Source organism: Amblyomma maculatum, chromosome 11, assembly GCF_055883805.1.
Source record: "Amblyomma maculatum isolate TAMU_Amacu chromosome 11, ASM5588380v1, whole genome shotgun sequence".
In the NCBI taxonomy this organism is placed as follows: Eukaryota; Metazoa; Arthropoda; class Arachnida; order Ixodida; family Ixodidae; genus Amblyomma; species Amblyomma maculatum.
The window spans coordinates 15,769,869-15,793,629 of NC_139354.1; the positions used below are offsets into that span (position 1 = coordinate 15,769,869).

Sequence of the window (23,761 nt, forward strand, 5' to 3'; positions counted from 1 at the left end):
ATGTCCGGTCAGGTAGAAGTTTAGTATGGTTTTGGAGGTTTACCCTCCCAAAGCGAATCAGGCTATGAGAGACACGGTAGGGGAGGACTCCGGAAATTTCGACCACCTGGGATTTTTTAAAGTGCACTAATATCGCACAGCACACGGGCACGTTGCTTTTCGCCTCAATCAGAAAGCGACCGCTGAGGCCGGGATTCGATCCCGCACCCTTGGGAAGAGTATTCGAGCGCCGTAACCACTGCGCCACCCCGGTGGGGCTAAGGTCAAGTAAAAGTATCTCGCCGCTATAAACTGCCTGTCCTCAAAACAAAGCCCTGAGGATTCCACACCCCAACCGAGAACTCTAAGCGCAGCACCAATTAAAAGTGTCGTCGCGAACCTGTTTCAGACAGCCATCATTTTTTAAACCGATCAATGTTGGCAGGCACGTTACTTTCCCCGCAGTTGCGAACTGTGCTCCACATATGCCGCATTCGATAATACATTAGCAATTCCCCTTTACTTGAATGTGCGGGCAAAGTTTAAACAAGCATCAATTAACCAGCCGCATCTTCTGGACCCTGCATAATTTACCCTGCGCTTACGCGAGTGTCTCGGATATTGAGACACAAATCGCGAGGCACATGCGCCTAACTTAGCTTCAAGTCCTTTATGATGACCAGCTTCCTGTCCTACGTCACCTGGTTTAGCCGTGACATGGTAACAACTTCGCCGCAAATAATATTCTTGTGTGAGAGGCTCAGCGCAGGCTTGCCGACAGTGCATCAGAATGGATTGATTGATTGTCCTTTATTGAATTGGAAGGCTCATGGCCATGGATGGGGATAAAGGGGAGTAGACATAATCTTCATTGTTTAGGTCGTCACTCAAATCACATTGCTCTAACCAGGCCACTAAGCGAGCCATACTTGGCAAATATCATCTGTGTGTTTGCATCAGTTTCTAGAAGGGAACGGTAGTTCAGGCGGTAGGGTTCGATCTCGGGGCGTCCAGTAGAAAAAGCAGGGCATTCCCAAAGTAAATGAGATATGCCGCCGCAGGTTAGAGTCGTACAGTGGGGGCACGTAATCATTTTCTCCTTATACTGACGCCAGCGGGCCATAATACGTGGCGTGTAAGCCGCATGGGCGATGAGCTTATTCAAAAAGACTTCTTGACTTCGGGTGAGGTGGGTTCTTCTCGTAAAAGGTGGGTCTGGTGTGGCCACCTGCATGCGATGCTGACTGAGGCTACGAAGACTGGTCCGAGTATAGTGCATAAGGGCAAGAGAAGGGGTGAGTTGCCCGCCCAAGGTCGAATAAGGATGAAGCAAGGGGGGTGGGGAAGTAAATGTGGACATCCCACCTGCCAAGGCAGCCGCGGCGTGTGCCGCCGCATTGCCCCCTGATTCGTCCGAGTGACCTGGGGTCCAGTGAATAGCGACAGTTCTGGTCGCGAGTTGGTGGCGTTTAAGGAGGCGCTGTATAGCCGTAGCTGTTGCATCTTGTGAACCCGGAGTAGCGATTTCCTTGTAAGCTTCAAAGAAATCAGTAAGAATACGTAGTGACCCAGTTCCGGTGCAAGGCACTCCTGACAAGGCTCCCCAAATCGCGAGGAGTTCAGCGTGAAGAGGGGTACCCTGAGGTAGATGGCAGGCATAAGCGCCTGAAAGGGAAGGGTTGTCATCGCATACCCAGGCCATAGATGCGAATTCGCTTGTAATGGATGCGTCGGCGTATATGTCAGTCGTATCGGGGATTCGCTCTTGTCGGTGATGGGCAGCTAGGAGCTCCCGGGGAATGACAAAATCGCGGTTTATAGGTCGGCGATGGACGCGTGTGACTACTGGCATCTCCCAAGGGGGAAGTGATGCATATAGGGCTGGTGTTTTGTCGTTACGCTGTTCATCCCAGGCCAGCAGGCGACGCCCCTGGGCAGTGTTCTCTAGACGTATTCGATGAGGCGTCTGTGACTCGGTAACGATGGTAGTGAGAGGTGGAAGAGCGGCCAAACGCTCAAGTTCGGCTATAGGAGTGTGCTTAGGTAGACCGGTAATAGTGCGTAGTGTTGCGCGATGAAGGCGTTCGACCTTAGCGAAGTCAGTCTTCGACAGTTGGAGGACCGGTGTGCCATAGAGGATTTTTCCGACCGCCGCTGCTCTGGCCATCGCACGGCAGGCATGCTGCCGCGCACCGCCGTGCCGGTTGGACAGGCGACGAATAGTATGTAGCAGTGCTGGCCAAAGGCGTTGTAACTGATGAACCCATTTCTGGGGGCTGTTTCAGCTTGATATGGGCAGGCCAAGAATGCGGATTTGCCCATTTGAGGAGGTGATGGTGTTGCCTCCGATGTGAAGATGGATCTGCATACTGGGGTTGGTTTTATGTTTTCCGTCGATACTAATCAATTCTGTTTTATGTGGTGCGAGTTCGAGGCCAATTTTGGTTAGTGTATCTTCAAGACAAAAAAGGGCCGCCTGAAGTTCAGTCTCCATAGAATATTTGTCTACGTAATCCGCTGCCTCAGTCCAGACGGTAATATCATCAGCATATATAGCGAATCTTGCGCTTGTGCTGATTTTCAGATTCTCGGCGACGCGTGTTATGGCCAAGTTGAACAATATGGGTCCGAGAATGGAGCCCTGAGGTACACCCCTATCCAAGTAATAGGTTTTGGGCACCCATCCCGGAGCTTTGCCATGTAGCTGAATGGGTCTAGATGTCAAAAAATTGCGGATCCAGATTTGGGCACGATTACTAGGAAAGCGTTTGGCGAGTTCCTCCAGGATAACCTCATGGCGAACATTGTCAAAAGCTTTGTGTATATCGACAGCCAGGAGATAGTCAGGTAGCGTTTTACGATGAGCTCTATTCAGAACTCTTCGCAAAAGCCAAAGGCAGTCAGTTGGGCTAGTTGAAAGCTGTTCATGATGGATAAAAGGGCGAAGACGGAACGTGGACACAGAGAGGACTACAAGACAAGTGCCGTTTTCACAACTGGTTTATTGGGAAACATACGAACTCTTAAATATGAACAAGTATCTAATCGACAAAACATACAGTCAGCTAACAAATCTAGGAGAAGAAGAAAACAATGTCCAAATCTACGCAGATATCCTATTTCTCTCTTAGATAGTGAAACCGAAGGCTTGCTTACACAAGGCTTGCTGACTGTATGTTTTGTCGATTAGATACTTATTCATATTTAGGAGTTCGTATTTTTCCCAATAAACCAGTTGTGAAAACGGCACTTGTCTTGTATTCTTCTCTGCGTCCACGTTCCGTCTGCGCCCTTTTATTCATCTTGCCGACAGTGATTTCAAAATGATTAGCTTAATTAAACACTACTGAGAAGTTTATGTGCCACTCGGATGCTATTGACTACCGTTTAGCGAGACACTTTCGTGTCTGCCTCCGGCTTTTTTTTTTTTTTTTTTTCGAAGGTACATTTTCTTTGAAGGTTACTTAAAGGGAGAATGCGGCATTTTCAGTAGATGTAAAACAATCAGAGCGCCAGGTAATTCTGGCTTATGGATTTCAGCTTGCTGTCTTTTTTGGATAGAAAACCGTAATTCCTACGCTTCGTAGCCGAGTTCAGAGACCCAACACAGGTATTTGAACTAAGAAATTTACTATTTATATGCCAGAATGTCACGTCTGGATTTTGTGGCCAGCTGAGCTGGCAATCTTCAAGAGAGTAAAAGATAATAATGATAAATATCTAAAACTAAACTCTAGCTGACCAGGCTAGCAAATTATTGTAGATCATTAGCACAGATTCTAGACTGCGTTATGTTCTCCGGTGCGTCCTCTAGTGCGGCCACTAGATGCAAGCTATGATCAAATACAACAAAACGTGGATTATCGCAGCTTAAGTGCGGGAAAATGATACACTCTGAGCGATAACAGCGAAGGCAAGCGATAAACTCCTGAACAGTCACGCGCCTACATTGATAAGTGCTTAAACCCTTAAACACATACGATACGTCCTAGCAAAAAAGAGACCAAAAAGTAAACACATTTCAAGATGCCAAATTTGGTGTGCACTGTGCTGATTTCTCGAATGAGACGTCCCAGTAGTAAACTGCGAACTGTGCCCCTGCTTTTACTCATGTAGCTGTGTAAACTAAATGGTTGGCCACACTACAGAGAGAGGAGATGACATTTTTTCCGTGGGTGCAAACTGAACTCGAGCAGAGTAACAGTAACTGCAGTCACGTGAGGAAGGCAGTGCCATGTGTGCAAAAATACAAAGCTTCATGGTAGATTTGCTTCACCTTGTTAGCTTAATCACATCGTAAGAGCAGCCCAAATGTACCATTCGTGCAATGAAACTGCGTACCTAGTAACCGTGATAAGTGTGACGTCTAGTGTGTTGGAGTTACGGCTGAACAGCTTAAAGCAATCTGAACGACATCATATTTGGCATATTAAGTCAATCCAGTTTTCTATGTTCGAAGTTATCAAGTACAGTTTCGCTGCATCAGCATGTTACCCAAAAGCACACCTACCTAAGAAGAATGCCGATTTCTTTCTTCTGGAATTCAGGATGTTACACTGGGCCACTAAATATTGAAAGTGCGCGCCATTGCGAGATTTTATATTATTTCTTGTTTATTGGAAAGGAAGTCTCTCTGCGAGCTTACTTTCAACGAATATTGGATGAGTTCCAACGGGGTGAACTCGTCAGCTTGGGGTCGCCGCCATTACAACTGAAAGCTATTATGTTGAACACTATAGTTCTTTTTTTTTTTTCGTGGCTTTCCTACATTATTCGCGGCAAGTGTAACCCAATCTTATCTTCGTACGCTCCATTTTTCACCTCGGGCGCGACAGTCAGCTCAAGTTATCGATATTTGTTGAAGATATCAGCCCTCTGTAAAGCATGCGATTCAATAGAGCACGGTACCTTCGTGACGGCTGAAACAATGCCACTAGAGGGATTATTTATCAAAAGGCGCTTAATTCGTTGAAAGAAAGAAAGAAAGAAAGAAAGAAAGAAAGAAAGAAAGAAAGAAAGAAAGAAAGAAGAAAGAAAGAAAGAAAGAAAGAAAGAAAGAAAGAAAGAAAGAAAGAAAGAAAGAAAGAAAGAAAGAAAGAAAGAAAGAAAGAAAGAAAGAAAGAAAGAAAGAAAGAAAGAAAGAAAGAAAGCATCCCAACTACCAGTCAGTAAAGCGCAGTATAGTGCAGTGCACGGTACCTACTGCAGTCTTATACGCATAAGATATAGCACAGCACATCAAGTTTGTAATTTTAGGCTGGTTTAGGTTAGGCTGGGTTGTATGATACCGTAACTAGAGAACCGCCTTTTTACTCGGTCATGTAGACGATTTGTTTTTTTGTTTTTGTTGTTTTGTTTTTTTTTTTTCAATTGGTTTCCGCGTCTAAATCATTTACGAGGCATGTATGCAGCACGACGTTAGTATAATACATAGGTATGTCCATTGGATCGCGTAGGGCTGAAGTCGCACAGTTCCTGCGTCTGGTTCTACTACAAGTTTGAGGGCTCTGCATTAATTACACCAACAACTGCCCTGTCATTTTGGTGCTGTTTGTTCACCACAACTTACGCGGCTACATCGGTACAGAGTGGAGACAAAAGCGAAAAAAAAAACTAAAAGAAAGCGCATATCTATACACATTTGATTTCTTAGTTCTTCAGGTTTTGCTCGTGCTACTTTAAAAGCTACGTCATCAAAGACAAGGATACGAGGCTTCCATAAGCAATAGTTCTGCCGTTAGCACTCGTCAAGCAAAGCTGCACCCTAATTATATGTGCGCTCCTTTTTCGCTGAGCTGTTTTTCTCTCGTCCTGTTGTTTTGTCTTGTTATTCTTTCCCTGTACTTTTTTGCGTGTATTCTTATTTACGGCATGCTCTTCCAACAATTCCTTTTTTCCCTCAGCTGCTTAGCTGCTGCGCAGTCGTTCGTTTGCATTCTGACGCACCACTTTCGAAAACACTGCACTGCTGCCATAAAAACAACAGCCTTCCCTCAAAAATACCTAGTGCAATAATGGCGGACCACAGGAACTCCATCCATCGACGTCGCGATCTAATAATATGCGTATTTCAGCGCTATAACTGTAAAATAACAGCATACCTTCTCCGACCACTGTTGAAGCCGCGGAGCGAGCACAGTCAAGTCAACCAAGGCGACGCTCTCCTTGCCTTCTAACTTCAGGGTGCGGCGCACTTGCCGACACGCCGATAACGAAACTTGCAGCAGGGGACGGAACAGAGATACCGCACATTTCTGACGTAGCCGTGGAAACGCACTGCCATCTGTTGAGAACAGCTAAGATTACGTGCGACTGCTCTGACAGTGAGAACCGTGCATTTTCCAGCCCGTACCAATTTTGGGCTGGTAGTCTATAACCCTGTAACACGGGCGTTTTCAACGGCAGTTCAGTTGAGCGTCAGTTGAACGCCGTAACGGCCATGGGAACGAAACGGTGGTGGCTGCGCTCACACGGCGCTTTTCATGTTCGGTCAGTTCACTTCGAGCTGGTTGAACAGCGCCGTCATCTTTGCGTACACGGGCGCATTGTGTTTCTGTGCTCGCAGTTCGGCAAGGTGATCCTGCCACAAGTTTATAAGTAAATGCGTCAGTCACACTGTCCAGGCAATGCGTTTTTGCGCCGGAGCGCTCACCTGTAACGGAGACACGTTGCTGCTGGGGGCTACCGTCTTGCCTATTTCACGACGAAACAGACGGAAACGGCGGCGGAACGGAGACCGGCGAGCTCCGTTGTTGTCAATCGCCGTTGGATTTCCGACGGCCCTCGCGCTGCCGTGTAACTCCGCCTAACGGCCGTTAAGGCCAACTAACGTTTTCCTTAACGGCCGTTAAAGTGCCCGTGTAACAGGGGTCTTAAATTGTTTTTTGAAGCAAAACTTCAAACGCTCACTGATGCTCTTATCACTGTGAAATCTTCCGTGGACTTAAGTAGTGGTGATGTCACCAAGGAACTTCAAAATGAGGTCATTGGGTTGAAAAAGTCTCTTGAATTTATGAGCGATGAGTTCGAAACCATAAAGGATTGTAACGCCGGTTTTGCTGCCTATCCCGCATTGAGCTTCCAGGAGTAAAAAGATTACCATTAGTCGAACCACACTCCTCATGTACAAGAAATAAATACTTTGAATCTTGAACGAGGCGCCGCATGTCATTGTACACTCATATCTGTATACGCATATATCAAAAGCAACATTCATGAGCATAACAAAATGAAAATTGTTTTGTCTTTGTTTGGTTTATAGGGTTTGACGTCCCAAAGCAAATAAGACTACGGGGGAGGCTGTATGGGAGGACTCTGGAATGTGTGTGGTATGTGCAGCCATGCACTGTGTGTGACAGCACATGATATGCATGTTATGTGTCACTGCATGGCAGCTCTCAACGAGGTTCTAGTGTCATCGCATAGCCGCAGTTATTTGTAACTTGAAGTTCTCCATGTTGAAAAAGCCATTCTCATTATCACATAAGCTTCACGTTTGAACTAAGCACGACTAAAGAAAATGGAGCACCTAACTCATAGATGTTACAGCGATTACGCACTCTAATAGTAATATATAGCTGTTTTCGCCTTACTAAACTTTGGCAGCCAAAGCATCAAGCTTGTTGCGGTACTGATGAGCATTAGAACAAATTCTAGCTTTCTAAAGAGACATTTCTCAGACCACAGCAAAACGAAGTCATCGACTGAATTTTTGTGAAAGCTGAGAAACATAACTCCTTGTGCGTTAATCATGGCAATAATATTAATTACGAAATAGTTACTTTGAAGTTTTCTATCTTTAGTTACTCACTTTCTTTCATTCGAACTGATATCAGTGATATTACCTGCCCTTACGTACCCTGCATTTTTTTAATTGGCATAGATTGCAGAGCCCTGAAATATACAGCAGTGGGACCTATGCAGGCGTATTCTACCTTTCTACATTCATGTTATTTGATTCTAAATGATACCATTTGTAGAGCTTGTCAATAGCCTTTCTTTTTTTCTATGCTGGACGGATACTTCTAAAATCCTTCATTTTCTGCTGTGCAGTCTTTACAGATGTATTCAGTGTAGCGGAGGACAGTATGTTTACGGTAGTGGCTCGTCTAAATTCTTTCATAAGCTTATTTCGCGAACACTTTTTAATTCTTGATTTCGTCGTATTTCACTGCGTTGCTAAGCCCCGCCGTACTTGCTTAGCGGTTACGATACTTGAATTTTCATTCTAAGGACGCGGGATCGAATCCTTGCCGCTGTTGTGCGACGTCATTGTGGGTTAAAAAAAAAACAGGCGGTCGAAATTTCCGCAACCCTCCACAACGGTGTCCCTCATAGCCTGAATCTCTTTGAGACCTTAAACATTACGAACCAAACCAATTGCATCACTGAATTAGAGTCTTTCAATGTCCTAAGGGAGAGCTGAATTTTTGTAATTTTCTAATCAGAACCAGGCTTCATAACATCGAACGTGAGAGCATGCACATAAGACTAACCGATAGCAATATCTGTGCGCTATATGGGCCGCAAGTGGTATAACGAAGTAAAATTCGGAAAGTTATCTGTACTAACAAATTACTGAAACACTTAAGGCCCTCCTTATAAGTATGGCGAGGTAGCAGCTTGTGGTCTTTTCTAACTGCACTAATATCCATAAGCACACAGTTAGGATTGCATGAAACGCTACTTAAATCTAACCTTAAATCAAAAATAGCATGCAGCCTAACCTATAACATGCCAAAATGCATATCAACAAATGCTTGTTCGCAAGCCGCACAAGTCGGGCAGCGTGTTGCCAAACCATAACCCGTAGGAGCACTCGAGCAGACGAGGCTCTCAGCGAGATAGATGGTGATTGTTGCTGAAAGGCTTGTGTGAACACAACCTAAAAGTAACATACACTCACTGAAAGCGGCGATTTTTGCTGAAAGGTGTCTGTGAACGCAACCTAAAGGTAACATTCAATCCGTAAAGGCAGAAAATAATTACTGTTAAAGTAATTGCTTAGTGTAACCGTTGTCATACCGATTGTTGCTTAAAGGTGTCTCTGAACAGAACCTATAGGTAACATACACGCACTGAAGGCAGGAAATTATTAGGGTGAAGGCAATTGCTTAGTACAAAATTGCGGCTCTGTTCATGGCTGGTTTTTCTGTTACTAAGAACCAAAAACATCACATAATGCAACCTAACGGCGAACACACCCCAGGAAAGTTGATACCTTATTTTAGCGTTATGAATTTAATAAAATGCTCAGAAAAAGAATTGCAATCCAAGATTCGGACATATGCTTCAGTGGCAAGAGTATTCAGATGTGTAGTGTTCATCTGTTGCGCCACAAAAACAACGTGATCAGCGGCCTTTAAATGCGCTCTTATTCGTTTTGACAATATTTTCATTACTTGTCGACAGTTAACGCTACTCAGAGGAATCACGCGCCAGAGCGTCGTCTGCTTAAATGCTCCTGCGTTATATGGTTTGACAATACGCAACCGGGCATCTGTAACCTAGTCGGCAACATCTCTGGCTCACAACCGGAGTCGTGGGCTCAAATCCCGCCTGAAACCTAGAACTGTTGATATATTCCTCTCAGCCAAATAAATCTCTTCACAAAGTCAATACCGTGCGATATGCGGTGGTTTTAATTCTCCTTACATGTATTGTTTTAAATACCTTCATTCCACACATGGTGTCGCGTTGCCCGTGAGCGCTTTGGTGTGGTTGAATTCGCGCTGCGACGTCATGACCCAGGTTTGACAAGCCAAGATTGTTACGGCACAACGCCGCACGCCGACTAGACAAAGAATGGTTGGCCTCTGGACGGAAACCTGAAAACTATCAATTTAAAGAGCAGAGCCGCATTCTAAACATTCTAAATAATGAGAAAAGCGCACATCACACATAGCGTTTTCTTCTTGAAGTGCTTATAAATCGCCACATGGCGTCATACAGAAGCCTACTCCGTGGGTCTTTTCCGTTTCCGGTGATGCTGAAGCGCAAAAAACAGTCGAATAGTTCTGTAGTTCTTACTTTTCGCTTTATCCAGTCAGCCCACTAATGATTTTCGCTCGCCACTCTGCCATGTAGAACATAACGTCAGAATTCGTTGCTGCAATAAAGCGGCTTTGCTTTGGCGTCGCTGCTATGCGCTGGGACAATCTCTCCCTTCACTGGTTGACCAATGCGCCCCAGCGAAGTATGAGCGAAATGCACTGATCGCCCGACGACCAAAACAAATGTCGCTACGTGCTTCGGTATTTAAAGGCGTCTCCCCTGCATAAGGTGTGAATATGCTACTTTCGGTACGCCTCGCGCATCATTTCCGGTAAAGGTTTATTTTCCGCGCCTTAAACAGAATGCACATGCGCTAAACCTTGACTGTCGCGCCGCACCGATTGCCGCTTGCAAACTGCTGCCATGGTGCCAGGAAGACCACGCAGGTAGCCACTGTAACATGGGGCAGAAAGCACCATCGAGTGGGTTCCCTGAAGCTCCGCTCATAGCCCGCATCAGCGGGCACCAGAGTCAGGGCGATTCTTGGCTTGGTGTTAGCACCGGAAAAGACGAAACAGCAACATTATCAGAAGGACTGCTTTATCTACTATATACTCGTGAAGCAACTACATGCCTGCATAAGCACGGGGTTTTAGCAGCGGCAACATCCGTTGGCGCGTCAGGCGACAAACTTAGTTCCTTGTCTGCCCTAGTAATCGCTAGGCTTAGTATCAAAGCGGCAGCGGCCGGTGCTTTGGAACGGGCCAACGTTGTAACTGTAACGCTGTTCGAAATTCATCACCGCTATACTGGGAAGCCCATTTAACAACAAAATAATGATGAGCCCGATGTGTGTGATGCCTTCAGCAGCGAAGCTACCAGACGCTTGGCGATCGCAAAGGACAGTAGCAGCTATGCGGCTTTATGAAAATGCTCGTATCGGAGTAACTGCATTTCAACACCGGTACAGCAGCTCAGTGTTGGCCAATGAACGTCACAATTTACTCTTGTTGACAGTCATGTATCCATTGATTTGTTATTTACACGAAGACACAATATTAAAGCATTTTTCCGATGTCAGCAGCCCCACCGCAGAGTTTCTTGACTCCTAGCGCTGGCAGGCAGGCGCGGTAGACAGCCCAGCCGGGTCGTCCGCACAACTCGCACGGCAACACCTCCATGGCACAGCCCTCCCACGTCACCATGACGTTAGCGCTCTACGCGTTCGCATTGGCTGTCGCCGTCAGACGAAGGTGAAGAGCTGCGACCGGCCGTTGCGAGGAAGTTCGCAACGGCGTGACGCAGCTAATTGCTCCTTTCTGCACATGTGTACCCGCCTTTACTCCAAGTTAGATATTTTGAACCAGAGTGCCATTTCGGACGAACGGAAGGGCGGACGGACGGACGGACGGGCGGACGGACGGACGGGTGGACGCTGGGAGGAACGGACGGACGGACGGACGGAATAATGGATGGATTGAAACAATATTTTCCAAGGAGAATTATGTGGAGGGTGGGCTTTAGCCTTTTCTTCAATGACATCCTCCTAGCCTAGAACCTCGAATGTCATGCATTAAGCCTCAGAAAATTGTGCTCTATTACCAAACTTCAAATATTATTTTAGTAGTTGGTAATAAATTATTCACCTTATATAGAACCTAATACCACGGACCTATTCTATTTTTTTTTTTTTTAATTTTCCACCCTCATCCTAAAAATCATCCTAGGCGAGTCTCAGATTTTGGAATGACATTTTTTTCTTATTGTTTAGTTGTTGTTTTTTCACACGTTAACTCTGTTTGGTCTTATATTATTTATAGCTGAGCCATTCTCAGTGTTGTAACACAAAGGACTGTTAAAAAGAGAAAGGGTGTTTTCTTGAAGGTGGAAAAAGTGAAAAAAAAAAGTAATAAGAGATAGGTTTATGAAATTTTATAAACAAAATCACTCTCATCGCTTCTCGACCAGCAGATACAATATAGGGTTCAAGTATTCACAGAATGTTGAAGTAAACCTCAAAAGGAAGTATACATGTTACTAAGAACAATGCTAAAGTCCTTAGTTACTTCAGTTTCAGTTTGTTTTTCTCTAGAAGGCTCTTTAGCAGCGTTTCCGAAGCCCGACTGATGAATTCCACTTGTTCGATTCTTTTATCAAGGTCTTCCTTCCTTTGCAATGCTTCGGCATGCAATCTCTGTAGGGGGAAAATAGGCAGGGGTTAGTTATCAACATTCTCATTACTCTCACAAATAGTGTAGTATGCTGTATCGAATGATGTCTTGTTGTATTTATGACTGCGGTAATGCAGTTCCTCGTTGTCCTTACGATAATGGCGAGCATATTACTGCACGACCTCTCATAGTAAACAACGAAATAAAATGTCTTCTGCCTAGATGCAAACCGACTGCCGTCCACGTAAAAGATTAAGGACTCACAGGCTACTAGAGTTCCGTGATAAGGCGTATTCTTCCTCGCATGAAGGACTGTTGTTCTGGCAGCGAACGAACGAAAGAAAACTTTGGACAGAAGCAGTCCTCCCTTTTTTTTAACAGCTGCAAATTTTCCTTCCTCGTGCAGACCAAAATGACTACTGAATACTCTAATAAAGCAGTCTGACACGTTTTTAAGCGTAAAGCTGCACTACGCTGGTCAGAGACGAGTTTCGCGTGAGTGTGCTCCGCCCACTATGCGCATGCGCGAGAACCGCGTGGCGTTAGCCGGCGCTGAGCCTAACAGAAGAAGAAGGAAAAAAACAAGAAGAAGAAGAAAAAGATAAAGCAAAGGAAATTAAAAAGAAAAAGAACAAGAAGAAGAAGAAAAAGAGAAAGCAAAGGAAATTAAAAAGAAGAAGAAGAAGCTGAAGAAGAAGAACGCTCGGTCACCCGCAGCTAATGCTTTCTCTCCATACTTGGTTCAGCAGCGTTGAACCATTCTCATTTTTTAAACGAAAGAGGTGATGCTCACGATGCAATACAGGGGATTGTTACCAAGGATAAGGAAGATGGTACTGAAGAAGCGGCATACCTGACCTCTAAACAAAATTTCATACGTACATCGACTTGTTCCTGAAGTTCCTTCACAGTGTCGGCCATGTTCATACGCAGGTACTGCTCGGCTTTCTGCGATGGAAAAAACCTCTAAGTCACCTGTTTTTCTTTCTGTCATTACTTTCATAGAGCATCATATATACTTTTATTCAACATTTCTTGATATGGGTACAATATAAGACCTAATACTAGTGCATGGTCACAGTGATAAAATTGAGTTTTTGTACCTGACTGGGTTGCATGACAATACTGGTAAGCCTAGTGAATGATACCAATAAAAGCCCCTTCTATTCATCTTCTTTTGTTTCTTTAAAAGGAGGAGAGAGAGAGAGAAAACTTTTAATGAGCATATAATATATAATATAATATATAATATATAAGGAGGAGAATCCTCACCTTAACCGAGCATATATCTTCTGCCCCGTCGGCTCTGTTCCTTTTATACATTTATACGTATTCCCAAGTTTCGATCACTGTTCCTACTTTTTTTTTTCTAAACTAGTGTTTTGCTTGCCGTCCAAAACTTCTATAACCGATAAACCAGATATATGGAATGTTGCAGGTCAAGACGAGGAAGAAGGGAGTACTTTCGACTTCCTTGAATTCATAAACATGAAGCCGTAGTCCCCCGCACATGTATCTTCACATATTGTTCGAAGTTGCAGATCCATCTGTATTGGTCGACCCACCTCCTTGTATTCAGCAAACGAAACGCGGAGCCACTGACGAACAATTGAATTCTGTGAAACTGAAGCACACAAACGTCTCTTATTTCCGTCCTCAGTATCGAACAATTTTTTTTTTCCTTTAGCCGGGATATGTTTTCATGGGAGTGTGCATCGAAGTGAATACATTTATGCTACATGAAAAAGTCCTCCAATGGGTACACTTGTTCTTTATAAAATTTTCTCTTCGAAAACTTTAATAGTATAAAATTATACCCAAATGCTGGCTGCCCTAATGAACTCTATTCTTACCTCAGTGTCTTCTAAGATATTTACTTTTTCTTGCGGGTTTTTATACAATACAATTTTTTTTCCTTTAGCCGGGATATGTTTTCATGAGAGTGTGCATCGAAGTTCTTAGAGTGAATACATTCATGCTACATGAAAAAGTCCTCGAATGGGTGCATTTGTTCCTTAAAAAATTTTCTCTTTGAAAACTTTAATAGGATAAAATTATACCCAAATGCTGGCTGCCCTAATGAACCCTATTCTTACCGAGTGTCTTCTAAGATATTTACTTTCTCTTGCAGGTTTTTATACGCCGGGTTATGTTTTCGTGGGAGTGTGCATCGAAATTCTTAGAGTGAATACATTTATGCTACATTAAAAAGTCCTCAAATGGGTACATTTATTCCTTTATAAAATTTTCTCTTTGAAAACTTTAATAGGATAAAATGATACCCAAATGCTGGCTGTCCTAATGAACTCTATTCTTACCTCAGTGTCTTCTAAGATATTTACTTTTTCTTGCGGGTTTTTATACAATACAATTTTTTTTCCTTTAGCCGGGATATGTTTTCATGAGAGTGTGCATCGAAGTTCTTAGAGTGAATACATTCATGCTACATGAAAAAGTCCTCGAATGGGTGCATTTATTCCTTAAAAAATTTTCTCTTTGAAAACTTTAATAGGATAAAATTATACCCAAATGCTGGCTGCCCTAATGAACTCTATTCTTACCGAGTGTCTTCTAAGATATTTACTTTTTCTTGCAGGTTTTTATACGCCGGGTTATGTTTTCGTGGGAGTGTGCATCGAAGTTCTTAGAGTGAATACATTTATGCTACATTAAAAAGTCCTCAAATGGGTACATTTATTCCTTTATAAAATTTTCTCTTTGAAAACTTTAATAGGATAAAATGATACCCAAATGCTGGCTGCCCTAATGAACTCTATTCTTACCTCAGTGTCTTCTAAGAAATTTACTTTTTCTTGCGGGTTTTTATACAATACATTTTTTTTTTCCTTTAGCCGGGATATGTTATCATGAGAGTGTGCATCGAAGTTCTTAGAGTGAATACATTTATGCTAAATGAAAAAGTTCTCGAATGGGTGCATTTATTCCTTAAAGCAATTTCTCTTTGAACACTCTAATAGGATAAAATTATACCCAAATGCTGGCTGCCCTAATGAACACTATTCTTACCGAGTGTCTTCTAAGATATTTACTTTTTCTTGCAGGCTTTTATACGCCGGAATATGTTGTCGTGGGAGTGTGCATCGAAGTTCTTAGAGTGAATACATATATGCTACATGAAAAAGTCCTCAAATGGGTACATTTATTCCTTATAAAATTTTCTCTTTGAAAACTTTAATAGGATAAAATTATACCCAAATGCTGGCTGCCCTAATGAACTCTATTCTTACCGAGTGTCTTCTAAGATATTTACTTTTTCTTGCAGGTTTTTATACGCCGGGTTATGTTTTCGTGGGAGTGTGCATCGAAGTTCTTAGAGTGAATACATTAATGCTACATTAAAAAGTCCTCAAATGGGTACATTTATTCCTTTATAAAATTTTCTCTTTGAAAACTTTAATAGGATAAAATGATACCCAAATTCTGGCTGCCCTAATGAACTCTATTCTTACCTCAGTGTCTTCTAAGATATTTACTTTTTCTTGCAGGTTTTTATACAATACAATTTTTTTTCCTTTACCCGGGATATGTTTTCATGAGAGTGTGCATCGAAGTTCTTAGAGTGAATACATTTATGCTGCATGAAAACGTCCTCCAATGGGTACATTTATTCCTTAAATAATTTTCTCTTTGAAAACTTTAATAGGATAAAATTATACCCAAATGCTGGCTGCCCTAATGAACTCTATTCTTACCTGAGTGTCTTCTAAGATATTAACTTTTTCTTGCAGGTTTTTATTTTCAACTGTCAACGTCTGGAAGGAAGACAATAAATACAACTACTTATACTTCCATTATGGATGCTCACGCCTGTATTCATTCGCATGCAGCCGTCCAGCGGCAGCACTGTTCCTAAGCTGTGCGCTAGCTGTGACATAACTGAAAATCACTTTTATAGCCATTGTCATTTCTGTTTTGTTCTTTTTTTTAATATTGTAGCAGGAAGTTCCAGAACTGGCGTCTTAGTATTTTACGTAGGCGTTGAAATATGGCGAAGTGGAGGCCTGGAGATTAATTGATATAAGGCAAGATTGTTTACCTCACGGTCACATTGCTCAGGAATGTTTGAATAGTTGGCATATAATAACTGACGGCTTCCTGACCCTGATTTGTTCCTGAAAACTCGATCGAAACCCCATACTAGCACACGTGATCCACTACTATAGCAAACTTGGTGATCTCAGCGTGAATGTACTTTCAGCCGGTGCTTTGCAGCATGTACATTAAACTATTACTTTGCTTAAATTTCATGTTTCATTTTTAGTAGCCGATATTTTTTTCCTAGCCTGCTCCATACTAATGCATTACCGAAAGCTGCAAGAAGTGTAATGATGGGAATGGTGACTTACCACTCTTAAGTTTATTTGCATTCCTGAAAATATGATAAGTGAGATTATGGAGACAATAGCTCTCCCTCACCCCCTTCCCAACAATGAATTCATAGTGCCTAAAGGTATACAATGGTTTCGATCAGCTTTCACGCACTCCGCGAGAGAACACAATGACTGCTTTTCTTATCAGGCAATGAACCGCCTCCGCCGATTCCAGGCGCGCCTCTTCTCGCCACGGCTTGACCCTGGTGATTGTCACTCCTTCAGCCCAGCAGTCATTCGGATGTCTCTTGGAAAATTGCTGGAAGCACTTTTTATTTGCAGCTATATGATCGGTTGGTTCCTTATTTATTCCGGAAACCATATCACTAAGCTCACGTATGAAAGCGGGAATAGACAACACAACATTTCCGAACAAACAACAGCTTCCACATGCTCGTGTAAACACTGTACTTATGTGAATGCCCAATTATCTATGAATATATTTAACAACAATATTATCCAAGAAATATCATGGTAAATTCCGACCTTACCTGCACTTTTCTTTCCAATTTCTTGACTTCGTCCTTAAGTCGACTCTTATGGCTAGCCAATCCTACATCATCTTCCATACTTTTGAAGGATACCTGACACCAAGAAAAATGCGTGCTTCGGTTACGTGCGGTAGCCCTTTTATTCTTTTAATTTATACCGACCCAATTTAGAAAAACTGAATACCAGTCAGTACAAAATACATTTTAGTCTCAATACTGAGATGTCCGAAAATTTAATTTCAAAATGTTGCATATATTCCTTTGGTAGGCCGACTTGGATATCAAATTTTGTGTGCCCTTCCATCAGCCTCTCAGGTACCGCACATACACAAAAAAAAATTAAGAATCCTTGAGGCTGCGTCTGAGAATTTTTTTTATTTGAAATTTGCTGAGTGTTTAAAAAAAACTTACCTGAGCGTAGTCGAATCCTTGCATATAACGCCTTTCGTGTTTTTTTCGACAGACATCCAAGTGTTCGTCCCTAAACTGGATTGAAAATGCATATTTTCATAAATAAAACACTGCTGTCGGTGATCCGCCAAACATTTTTTACTTTGATGCTCTGGCTAACGAATCCATCTAATGCAATTTCTGTAGAAAACGCTTCTCTATTAAACAACAGGGAAGTATCGGCATTTCGGAAGTTCCTCATATTATGTGAGCAAGCATACAATATTTTAAATTATTATTAGGCAATCTGCTTTTCAATTATCTCTTGCCACAGCCTATAGCGAGGCTGCAAACACCGTTTATTTCCTCTTAACATCTCGTACAAAGTCCCTCGCTTCATGAGATAGGTAGGCAGAACAAACTACGAACGCTCTGACTGCTTCCCTGCATAAGGCGCTACAAAATTAGCCAGCTGCAGATCACGCAAGCACTGCCTCCCATTTCATCCCAGCTGGGTCCACCTATAGCTGGATTCGTAGCACTGTTTAGCCTGCATACGTCACCATACCCAACCTTCCATGAATTCTGCCAAGAGACCGTGCCGTGAGAAAAGTGGAGGCGGCAATATTGGTACTAGTATCCTCCTTATATAACAAGCTTATTGCTTTCCTGTCTCGTACGAGAATAATAGCGAATTATTGTGCTTAATGCTATATGGCGCTGAAATATTGCATATGTCAATGATACGGCTACTGTGTAGGATTTAGGCACATTTAATAATATAAACTTAGCACTGTTTTTGATGCAACACGTTGCACCAACATTAATATTAAAATAATGTTCAAGTCCGTATATTATTCTACAGGTACAGTAAAGACTTTATGGGTTAGTTCATTGTACCTGACGGCTCAAACGGCGCACAGCCTGAATGGAGCTAAAGAGGATGACAGGCAACTACTTACATATACAAAGGAATCAAACTCTTCATTGCAGTAGGTACAATTGACCGGCCTTAGATCGCAGTCTCCCATGTGAGCCTGGAACGGTGCATTGAAGCAATAAATCTTAGTACTATATATTAAGGAGCACAAGACAATACCTCTCTAGGTGTAATGCCAACTTCACTAATGTTCATGAAGCGTTAAACAAAGCTAACAATGTTCCCTGCTGTTTTACTTTTAGTTTTTGTTTTAGGGCACTTTTTTCCGGCTACAAAACTTCAAAAGGAAATTTGAAGAATTTTCAATGCAGTGTTTCAACAAGCTGGGTGCCCTTCATTACTTCATCTATGCTGCCAAAGAAAAAAAAAATGAGTTATCACTTCAGCGCTCATATTGCCAACCACTGCTAAGAATCATTTTCAATCTGAGATGGGCACGATTTCTAACGTTCATGAAAAAACACAGCGCAACACGACGGCAAAGCATGAAACAAAACATAAGGCCCATTGTTGTCTTTGCGTCACTTCGTTGCCGTTATTTCGCGGTACTCTCAATAAGATCCTTCACATAACGGATCACTCAGTCCAAAGCTTCTATAAAGCTATCTGATGATTCATTTTCTCTTTGCAGGTACCTTCGAATGCCTATGAGCATTTGACATCCCCGAAGAAATTTGTTATATACCGTGATTAGAAATTCAGCGTTGAATGAATGAGCCTAGACATTTCAAAACTGTGGTTGATGTTTAAGCGTACTCGTACTGTGTACTAGGGTTGTGGGGCGAATTTAGCTTCAAAGTAAGCTGCTGCACACACCAGACACCGCCGCCTTCACGTGTCACCCGAAGTTTATTGCAAAAATAGTTCGTTTAAACAACATGTGTGTAGGAAAAAAAGAGCAAAAATTAGCAAACAAGCGTTTCCGCACACTGCATATCCTTAAACTAGTTCAACGCAGTCTATTGATTCAACCCGTCGCAGAAGCTAGCTTGTAACGTGTGTTCAATTCTCTCATTAAATAATTATAACTGCCATAGAGAACCGATAGGATGCTTTGCTGACTGTATATAGCAAAAAAGGCAGTGGTATACTGAGCAAGTATCAATGAATATGTTCAATGTTTAGTGTTGTCTTTCGGCAGAGTTTGTTACGAACATCTTGTTTAGAATATAATTTAGTTATTAATTTTTGGTGTGGCAAATAATGTACTGCAGTCAGATTTTACATCCTGAATGCCTGCCAATCAACGAAGGTTGAAATGTTATATTTTGGCATAGACTGGCACCAAGCAATATACACGAGGGCAATATCGTTAACAGACACTTACCTCTATATTTGAGGCCTCTACACTGACTTCGCAGTAAGGGCATCGGAGCAGCCTGTGCTCCCGAAATTCTGCAAGGGGTGTCGACTTCACCGTGGGATCAGTTTCCTCCCAATATGCTGAGCAAGTCGCCGCACGAAATGCTTTCGACCTGCCGTTTATAAATTATGTGAGACTGCGATAAATTTTCAACGTGATACCGCTTCATTCAATGCTATTTTGTATCTAAATTGGCATACCATTGCTCCGCTATTCTCCCTAAAAATAAGGAAGTACATTTAAGCCTAAAATATTCGCACCCATTTCAAGGAGCACCGGAGTCAAAGGAATACGAGCAAATTACCACAACTCGAAAACGTTATTCCTGCACCTTTGCCTCGAAACATTCGGAAGCAACATAGTCCTAACGAACTGAAAAACAACTGAACTTCACAGAAACAAAAATGCCCTTTTCTGTAGAATGCATTATGTCTGATAAAAGAGGACGAAGATAAAAGAGCAAAAGGATAAATCCTAAATGATTTTAGTAGTAAGGTTGAAAGTTGGGCGAGTTGAATCTGGTTCATTTTGAAGGTAGCGCGAAAAACGAGGACCAAGAGTACAAGGACACAACACGAGCGCTTTTCAAGAGTACAAGGACACAACACGAGCGCTTTTCACACGAGCGCTCGTGTTGTGTCCTTCTACTCTTGGTCCTCGTTTTTCGCGCTACCTTCAAAATGGACTAAATGATTTTATTTCTTCTTAATTGGAGGATTATGGACGAGGCCTTCGCCTGCAGTGGGTACAGTCAGGCTGATGGTAATGATAACGATGATGATGATTGAATGTTTGTAATAGGAAGACATTGTACATCATAGAGCTTCCTAAGATTTTTCTTTGAATTCAACCACATCTTTGAAATGTTGCGTTTAAATATTTTCTGAGGTCTTGGGTTAGCAAATGTATTTAACCCGGTCCTGTGCTAGCTGTATCCACTTGACCCCTGTGAACGTTTTAACCTCATCCACCCCCCTAACTTTCTACCACCCCCTGCTATGCTTTCCTTCCCTTGGAATCCAGTTTGTTACCCTAAGCGACCATCGGTAATCCTCTCTTCGCACTACATGTCCTACCTATGCCCATTTCTCCTTCTTAATTTCCACTAGTATGTCGGTAACCTGAGTTATTTCTTTGACCCACTCTGCACGCTTCCTATCTCTTAATGTTACCCCTACCATGTTTCGTTCCCTAGCCCTCTACGTTGTCCTCAACTTAAGTAGAGCATTTTTCGCCACGTTTCAGTCCCGTAGGTGAGTACAAGTAAGATGCAACTGTTGTATAATTTCCTCTTGAACAATACCGGCAAGCTGCTATTCATATAATCAGTGTGTGCTCGCCAAATGCGCTCCAACCCAATCTTATTCTCCTCGTTATTTCAGTTTCATGGTCCAGATCTGCGGTTACTACCTGTCCTGAGTAGACATATCCGCCTACTACTTCCAGTGCTTCGCTACTGAACGTAAACTACTGTTCCTTCCCGAGGCTGTTGAACACTACCTTAGTCTTCTGTATATATATTTTCAAGCCTGCATGTCTACTTTTCCTGTCTAGGCCATCAATCATTATTTGCAGTTCATCCCGTGAGTTACTTAGCAAGGCAATGTCATCAGCAAATCGCAGGTTACTGAGGTATTCTCCATCTACCCTTGTCCCTAACTACTCCCATTCCAAGTCTCTGGATACCTCCTCTAAGCAAGGTGTGAATAGCACTAGGAATATCGTGTCTCCTTTCCTAACACATTTCTATATAAGAATTTGTTACTTTCCTTATGCAGTTACCATGCAGCCACTATATATATCTTCTAGTACTTTCACGTATGGCTCACTTACACCCTGATCTCACAATGCCTACATGACCGCCGAGGTTTCTACTCAGCCAAATGCTTTTTTGTGATCAATGAATGCTACGTATAAGGGCTCGTTATATTCCTAGCAATTTTCTATCACCTGGTTGATGGTATGGATATGATCGATTGTAGAATACCCTTTCCGAAACCCTGCTTGACATTTTGCTTGATTGCAGTCTAAGGTTGTCCAGATTCTATTAGCGATTACCTTAGTAAATACATTATACGTCACAGACAGTAAACTGATTGGTCTGTAACGTTCAATAAAAATTTAATAACAGTTTTCTAGCTCGGAAACAATACGTTTAGGCAATATACTGTGTCATGCTAATCAACAAAACTTACGGGGGAAACCCTTTCAGCGCCGCTGGTATCGAACCCTGCCTAAATGATGTGTAAAGGCACGTAGCATCGTCAATGCCCTTTTCAGAACGGCCGGCGAGTCGAACGAACTGTCCCAAATGAAAACAACCGAGTTGCTGCCACCAATTCTGGTTCATCGGCCCAACTTCACAGTTTCAATTAACCACTGCTGCCTCTATCGTCAACAAAATACACCGTGAATGCAGCTGAACCGTAAGGTTAGCCACGTTTTCGTAAACGCGCTCGCGGAAGCTTCCATTCTCAATTTCTCAGCACTTATCTCTTAACAAGGGGTTAAAAAAGCGTTCCAATCAGAAGTGAAAACTAGAAAGTAAAACAACCCCGAGAGGAGATTAACTGTGTTTTTCTAGCTGCAAGGAAAACGGTACGCCAAGCAGAACAGCACGGAATTTAGAAATCGGCGTTCCCATCCACTTCAAAACAATAACAAAAGCTTACATGTTCCAGTGGCGTCTTTTCCAGTCCTTTAAGGGTTGGGGTAGCTATTTGCTGTTTCTCTTCACTGGTACACCTCGACAGTTTCTAAAAGCGGTCCTTTATCTCTCTTATCAAACCCTATTATTCATACAATATACAATCCAATTGAGAAAGCTCCCGTCAGTGGTGCCATCTATCTCAGCGAGTGGTAATCAGAGGCTGAACGTAAAAGGTCGTAAAAGAAAAAAAAAGAGCACAACGTAAAAAAAAAACTTGAGCGTAAAAAAAAAAAAAAAGAAAAAGCTCGGCGTAATTCACAGTTTGTTCGAGTAAAATACATGTATGAAAACGCAATACTTTGAGCGGCGAAAAATTTGAATGTTAAGTTATCATCGCGGAATTTGCCGCATTATCGTACACCCCTCAACTCTGTAGATATATCACTGCTTTTAGGCCGCTTCCTGTCGGAAGGCGCAGCTTTATTTTGGCCGGTTCCTGAATCAGGTCACATGGGATGGAGTCATTTCGAAAGACTTTGATAACTCGAAACACTAACTTTTTCGTGACGCGCTTTATGATAAATTGATGCGGTAATATTTTACGATAACCAAAAGTTTTAGAATTCTTTTCAAGGAGACAACTCAATATCATTGAAAATTTATGTTCCAGCCGCGAACTACAATCAATTAAAAACTGCTACGCCTCATACACAGACCAATTTTCGCTAATGGCATTTCTGAGGAAAAGTTATGAAAGAGCTCTAGGTTCAACAAATCACACTCTGCGTTTTTCTACAAAACAAATTTAATTTTCATCTTTTATCAAACACGGACAAAACAATCTGTTCGAGTTTAATAATTCATCCCGGCCTAAAAACAAACGCAACACACTCTTTAAACTTACCCTATTTGAGCACCTACGCGACCGCGCACCTGGGTCCGAGAGCAGCTCTCCATCTTGACTTTCCTACAATCCGCTTTTCTTCATTAACTTATTTTCTGGGTTTCGTATCTTATTTTACGACCAACGAGGACGTTCTCATTGGTGAGGTGCGCAATAATAATTACAACTCACGCTTATGTGATCACATGCATAGGAGCAAGGCCTCTGCGTATTCATAAGACTTATTTCTATTTTGTCTAGCACGTTCTTTGGCAAGCCATATTTCTTTTTAATGCGAACACTAGATTTCAGCGGAACAAGTACCTCTTATTTTATAACGTTCTTTTTTTTAACATGTTGCGCAGCTCGGAAACACACTGTGTTTAAAATGAAGGCTTGTCAACGTTAAAGTCAACAATGAAGGCTAGTACACAGGTTGTTTTTTTTCTATTCTGAGGACAACTATTCTTTTATTTATATTCTTCTATTTCTCTCTCTCTCGCTCCCTCT

General features: G+C 42.4%; 2 protein-coding genes across 7 annotated transcripts in view; both read right to left on the reverse strand.

Moving 5' to 3' along the window:
* The window catches only part of LOC146172925 (TNF receptor-associated factor 6-like), a 28,991-nt gene extending 22,236 nt beyond the window's left edge, over positions 1–6,755 (reverse strand). For 2 of the 4 annotated variants that reach the window (XM_084584122.1, XM_084584121.1), the window contains exon 1: positions 6,081–6,738. The gene's annotated coding sequence lies outside the window, so the exon portion shown is untranslated. Of the gene's footprint in view, positions 1–6,080 lie in introns of all 4 variants that reach the window. The other 2 variants (XM_084584119.1, XM_084584120.1) reach the window with 2 other exon arrangements.
* Positions 6,756–11,891: 5,136 nt separating this feature from the next.
* On the reverse strand, positions 11,892–23,476 carry LOC146172926 (uncharacterized). 3 transcript variants are annotated; one of them, XM_084585638.1, is made up of 8 exons: positions 23,273–23,472; positions 19,683–19,830; positions 18,378–18,452; positions 17,437–17,511; positions 17,026–17,118; positions 15,857–15,916; positions 13,026–13,091; positions 11,892–12,166 (listed from the first exon to the last, which is right to left on the reverse strand). In XM_084585638.1, the coding sequence occupies exons 1-8, from the start codon at positions 23,323–23,325 to the stop codon at positions 12,035–12,037; spliced, it is 702 nt and encodes a 233-aa protein (XP_084441764.1). In that variant the 5' UTR covers positions 23,326–23,472; the 3' UTR covers positions 11,892–12,034. The 3 variants fall into 3 exon arrangements, with proteins under 3 accessions (XP_084441764.1, XP_084441765.1, XP_084441766.1); XM_084585639.1 differs by lacking the exon at positions 23,273–23,472 and adding an exon at positions 22,391–22,550; XM_084585640.1 differs by lacking the exon at positions 15,857–15,916 and having other exon boundaries at positions 23,273–23,476.
* Between the last annotated feature and the right edge of the window lie 285 nt (positions 23,477–23,761).

What these genes read in the sequence shown, in the direction of transcription:
- LOC146172926 (XM_084585638.1), bottom strand. Translation starts at nt 23,325, where the DNA reads ATGGAGAGCTGCTCTCGGACCCAGGTGCGCGGTCGCGTAGGTGCTCAA. An exon ending in CGCGTAGGTGCTCAAATAGG is followed by an intron (nt 19,831 to 23,272) that starts GTAAGTTTAAAG and finishes TATAAACGGCAG; the next exon opens with GTCGAAAGCATTTCGTGCGG. An exon ending in TAGAGGCCTCAAATATAGAG is followed by an intron (nt 18,453 to 19,682) that starts GTAAGTGTCTGT and finishes GCACCGTTCCAG; the next exon opens with GCTCACATGGGAGACTGCGA.